This window comes from Trypanosoma equiperdum (assembly GCF_001457755.1).
Source record: "Trypanosoma equiperdum strain OVI genome assembly, contig: ctg_1344, whole genome shotgun sequence".
NCBI lineage: Eukaryota > Euglenozoa > Kinetoplastea > Trypanosomatida > Trypanosomatidae > Trypanosoma > Trypanosoma equiperdum.
Window position 1 is genome coordinate 1,923 of NW_027123332.1, and position 5,993 is coordinate 7,915.

The 5,993-nt window shown below is 40.0% G+C and overlaps 1 protein-coding gene across 1 annotated transcript; it reads left to right on the plus strand.

Annotated features, from left to right (window-relative positions):
• Positions 1–994: 994 nt before the first annotated feature.
• Positions 995–2,452, plus strand: TEOVI_000783200 (Trypanosome variant surface glycoprotein (A-type), putative; the record flags this gene model as incomplete). The annotated part of the gene is made up of 1 exon (XM_067221182.1): positions 995–2,452. One exon carries the CDS (start codon positions 995–997, stop codon positions 2,450–2,452), a length of 1,458 nt encoding a protein of 485 aa, XP_067077283.1.
• Positions 2,453–5,993: the final 3,541 nt, after the last annotated feature.

Consider the following 5,993-nt stretch of genomic DNA (forward strand, 5'->3'; position numbering starts at 1 on the left):
GAGATAGTGATGATAATAATATTGTCAATAGTGGTGAAGATAGTGGTATAGTGATTTAGAGAGTGTGTGTATAAGAAATATTATCAAAGAGAAAGAACAAAGAGAGACAAAGAAAGAAAGACAAAAAAGATGCGCAGTTTCAAAGACAAGCACTGCTATGGACATTATGATACATAAAAAGATCTTTGAAGGAACAGTGAAGGAGAGAAAGAGCCTACACTACAGGCTAAATAGTTTTTCCTCATTATCCACTGCAGCATATGTAGCTATAGAAGACGCAGAGAGACGAAAAGGGAGGAAAGAAAATACGGAATTGGACGGAAGAATAAACGACAGCACAGTGTAGAGGGTGGGGTGCAATGTATCAGGAATTGTAAATAATGTTCCACATTTCACTGAAAAATGGATAGATGGTATTTTAATGATAGGCGCTACTTTTTTACTTAATTTGATGGCGGAAACTAGCGTACAGCCGAAAGGCCCGACGCTGAAGCTGTTTGTAGGCTAAATAGAGGCTTGTTCAGCCGTGATATTATCTGCGAAGCAATGGATACAGGGGAAAAGTCTTGAAATTTGGGCAATACCTGAGGCCGCGGTAACGATCACACTGAAGCTCCTTGATTAGGTGGGTGCAAACCAGTACGAAGAAATGACCTGAATCGTCACACATCGCATCCGAACAAATGTCGCAGACCACAACGGTAATAATCAAGTGAAGTATCAAAATTTCTATCTGCTCCGCGGACGGCCAACTAATATCCATTTGCTGCACAGAAAACAAGCTAACCACTGCTTTAATCCAAAGAAAACAAAGCAATCCAACTTCATTTTTGGTAGATGCCAAATGACTTGGATAGGCAGTGCACAAACGCAGGTAAGGGCTGCGAGCCGTCACAAACAAACCACGGACGACAAAATGATCGCTAGACACGGAAAGATATTTTTCTCTAATTTTGCACTCCAGGAGGACAGCCCACAATACTAGCACCTCAAGATGTTTCTTCGAGCTGCAACTGTAGCAACAACGGCACTGTTGCTAAGCAGGGGTTCAACAGCAACAGATACCGCCATGAAGGAGGCAACATGGAAACCGGTATGTGAAACAGAAGCAGAGCTGAGAAAACTGCCAAGCATGGCACTAACAACACTAACCCGCAGTCAGGCCGAAGAAGATAAGATGACGACAACCGGATTAAAAGTAATGCTTTACGCAACGAAAGCAGACACACCAAAAGATAGTTTAAGGCTGTCAGCGCTAGCGACAGCAATATTGAAAATTGCAGCAAAAACGCGCAACGACCGGCAAGCCTACTACACGACAGCAGTCCAGGCGCTGGCGTCAACACAGGAATTGGTTGGACAAATCGAGGCGACGATGACAATCTTCGCCAAAGCTTCCAAAAACAGCAAGTTTTGTCTGGGGGACACGGCCGGCACTGGGGACGCCGCAACGCAAAAGCAAACCCACGGTTGCAGCCCAAAACCCGAAAAGATCACAACGGCAGCGCCCGCAATAGGGGACGAAGTAATTTCACCAACAGGGTACGCCAAGCTGATAAACATTGCTGCCACAAACGGCGTAGAGCAAACCGGAAACCTTTGCGTGTTCACGCACAACGGCAACGATCACAACACCTGGACAAACGCTGGATCAAGCAAAAAGCTACTGGACGGCATTTTTGACTTTTCAACAGCTGACCAGGTGCACCGCACTGGCTTTACAACTATTGCAGCAGACTCAGCCAACCGCCAAGCGGACCCACTAACAAAAACAGCGTTCTTAGACGTCAAAGCAATGAAGAGCAACCATAAGCATTCCGGCGAGTCAGATGCCATAACCATACTCAAACAGGCAATAAGCACAGGCGAGGCCAAGACGGCGATTATACAGCTCCTAGCTGCGACAGCAAAGGAAAACAAGCCAGGAGAGCACGAGCAAACAGCGGAGACAACAGTCAGCACTACTTTCAAAGCATCAGACAAAACCTTAGACAACCTGTGGGAAAAGATTAAGAAGGAACCAGTAGTGGATATCAAACAGAACCTCGGAAAAGATACGACAATTGGAGACATAGACAACGCAGAAGGCTTAAAGGAAACTATAGCTATATACGATGCAGCAGCCAAAAATACCATCCAAAAGCTACAACAAGAAAAAGACTCAACTAAAAGCGCTGATTCCAACAGTGAAACAAAAAATGACGATAAATGCAAGGACCACACTGAGAAAGGACCCTGCCAAGAGGCAGATGCAAATTTGACAATAGCAAACCTGCAGGTGAAAAATGATTTCCATACTCTGAGACAACAACAGTCAAGAAAGATGATGGAGATGAGAAAACTACCTCAACTTGTACAGGTAAAGACAAAAAAGACTGCAAAGATGGTTGCAAATGGAAGGACAACAAGTGAAAAAATTCCAGTATTTTCGCAAATAAGAAATTTTCTCTGAGTATGGCTGCTGCTTTTGTGGGTTTGGTATTATTTTGAGGGTTCTAGTTTAATTTTATGAAATATATGAAATATTGCTATCTTGATTTTTTTTTTGCTAAATTTGGTGTGTTTTAACTCTTTTTAATGAAAATTTTACTGTAGAAAAATTTTTTAAATTGTATTTGATTGTGGCCTATCGATATAAATAGTAAAGGGAGAGGGTATGGGAAGTAAGTGCTGTTCTAAAACATTTTAAATTGATTTATTGTACGGATATTAGTTGGTGTTATTATAGTGATATAATAGTAAAGGTAGAGAAGTGTGAGAGCATATACTATATTAATAATAAGAAGAGTAATGTTAAAGGTTCAGTACACTGGCAAAATAGAAACACTAAAAACAATGGAAATGGTAAAATGAAGGTCAATAACTTGGAGCTAAAGAGCAAGAGAAATATTATCAAAGGAGAAACAGAAAGCGACAGAGAGAAAAAGGTATATGAATATATGCAGTTCCAATCACAGATATATTGATTACATTATAATACACAGGATGTATTGAAGGGCTGAGGAGGGAGAGACACGGTTTAGTGTATAAGGCAACTCTAGTTTTTATCTCATATTCAGTTGTATAAGACGAAAACTAAAAAAACAGAATGAAATGACAAAATACAGGATAACGAAGCGTAGAAGAAAATGATATATAAGGAGATGAGGCTATACATTTCACATTAAAATGGATATATGCCACTGCTATGGTATTTGTGACAACTACAGTTTTATTTTAATGGTGAATTATAATTTACAGATATGAAAAAAGAAGAAAAGGATGAAAGAAGGATTGGGTAAATTTGTTATAATATTAAAGTTTCCTTCGCATAATGTAAAATAATAAGCTCCGTAACTTGTGGGAAACAATATAATACTATCAGGTTGATGACTTTAACACTGGGATTGCCGATAGATTGCCTTCAAAAGCGAGGGAAGAATATATACGTGGAAATTTCTGGAAAAGCACATATACGAATTTTTGGACGGTCTTTATATGAAGTACAGAAGGGAAAAAAGTTCAACCAACAGCTTTTCAATTAGTGGAAACGACAGATGTCAGTGCCATTGAAGAGCTGCTAATTCATATAAGAATAAAAGGTGACTCAGTTGTGATAACGTAAACAACAAGGGCGGGTAAGAAACGATTGCGTTCAGATGTGCGATGAGGGAAAAGAGGCAAAACAGATTGCAAATAACTAACTATGTAAACGGGAAAGTATCGCCTTCATGCGTCTCAAAGAAGCAGTGCCACTGTATTGTCATTAAGGAAGCATATGCACCAGAAGACTTGGAGAACATTAGAAGCATTTGTAAACCATAAAAGTTTAAACTTTGGGTTTGTAATTTTTTCAAATCAATTCTGAAAATAAAGTGCTGGATTTGTGGAGGAACAACGGTACAATTTGATAAGTTGAGAGTTATATGGATTAAAAATTTATGATATGTTATGAATTAGAAGTTCTAATCCACAGAAAACACACTTTGATGGGACCCTAGCACAATGACTGACACTTCAACAACTAAAGCCTTAGCTTACGCCACGGGTGAAGAGAGCTAAGCGAGCTTTAACGGATTATAGGTGAAATTGAAGGGAATCAGGGGCACAGGAATGTTAACATCAATCGATAAGCGGCTCCGTACCAACCCCAACTCGGCAACACAAACTTGTGTCCTTTTGGCGGTAGAAAGCCGCTGCAACCGGCATCCCTCTTTAAAGAAATTCTATGATTAAAGTTTACAACACTTACAATTCGAACTTCTCGGAAACACCAGCAAGACTTTCCAACCAAGGGTACAGCAAAGATGTACAAAGAAAACCATCCAATGAAGCAAACCAGCCAAAAGTTGCTAATATTCGTAACGACTGTATCGGCATTCACAAATACCAACGCCAGCCACTTAGACGACACTACTAAGCAGATAAAAACCGCGTGTGATGTAACAAGTCACTTAACAGAACTAGAAAAACAACTTAAAAACAAGCTGACAACTCAGGCAACACAACTACAGCAGGGAAGATCAAAGATAGCACAGCTGAGGGCGGCGCTGGCGACGTCACCTCCGGACAACAGGAAAGTCCTTGCACCCGTACTAGCCGCCGCCGCCATCATCCAGGCCAACGGCGAACACCAGCTCTCGGGCAACATAGGCAGTGTCATCGACGGTATACATGCACTAGGCGAGAGAGCAGCAGCTGAAAACATAGTAAACGAAGCGACGAAAATACAAATTCCAACGACAGCACAAACGGCGCTCGGCAGCTTTCTAACAGCCGGTCAATGCAAACATATCCTTGGAAACATCTCCAGCGGAGGCAAATTAGGCTACCACACCAAGGCTTTTGGCGACAGATCTGCGGACAACTGACGAAACAAGTTCAACTCAACAACCACCATATCGCTATTATTTTTTTTAAAAAATGACCCCTCGGTAACACCCGGCGACGACCAGAGAATTTGCTGCAGCAACGACGACTACGAGGTCGTATCTGAAGACATAAGCAGCATAGAAACTGCAACGCAAATGGGAATAAAAGGAGGTTCCATAACCAAATTAGGACGGGGCACAATAGCGCGGAAAACTGACAGCACCGACGAATACACAGCAAATTCTTTGGCATCTGCCAACGCCATCACACCACAGGACCTCTTTATCGCCCAACTAGCAAAAACTAAGGAGGTGGAAATGGCGGCAGCGAAGCTGATATTCAAAAAAAACAAGAGTAACATACCCAGTACTAACTGGAAGCGAAGAATTTTGAACAACAATGATGCATTTTTTCTTAAACGAACAGGACCCACAAAAGCAAGCAAGTAAGCAAGCAGCAATCGACGACATAATCAAAAAAGAATACGGCACAGAAAACAACAAATACCAGAACAACTTTTGGGAAACTATGGAAAAAAAACCAAGCAGCAAAGCGGTATCAGGCAAAAAAACTGCAACTAAGCTAAGCGACATAAACAGTTCAGTGGCAGCAGAGAAATTTGAGGCGTATTATTTGGCGACTCAATCCACCAAAACCCAGGAATGTCCACGGGAAAAGCAAATAGACAACGAAAACAGTAAATGCAAGGAAGACACCACAGAAAAAGAATGCAAAAAGGACAAAGATTGTGACTACAGCGATTGCAATTGCAAACTTAAAGAAGGAGTGAAAGTAGAAAATATTGGTAAAGCCACAAAAATCACAGCAAACAATTCTGGTGTGATTAACAAAGCTCCTTTTTTGCTTTTATGTTTGATTCTGTAATTAAATTTATCGAATAATTTTTTCTTAATTTAATGAAACTTATGGAAATTATAAAATTTGCCAAATTTAATATATGTTTACAATTTTTAATTTTCTTTAAAATTGTAAAAAATTAGGAGAATTAGAATAATATAAAATTTGGTTAATAAGAAATATGTAAGAACAAAGTAGTATAATAAAAGGGTATGCAAAATAAATACTGTTCTAATTTTTTTATTAACTGTATTTTGTTATTTATGAATATTAGTTACAGCTAT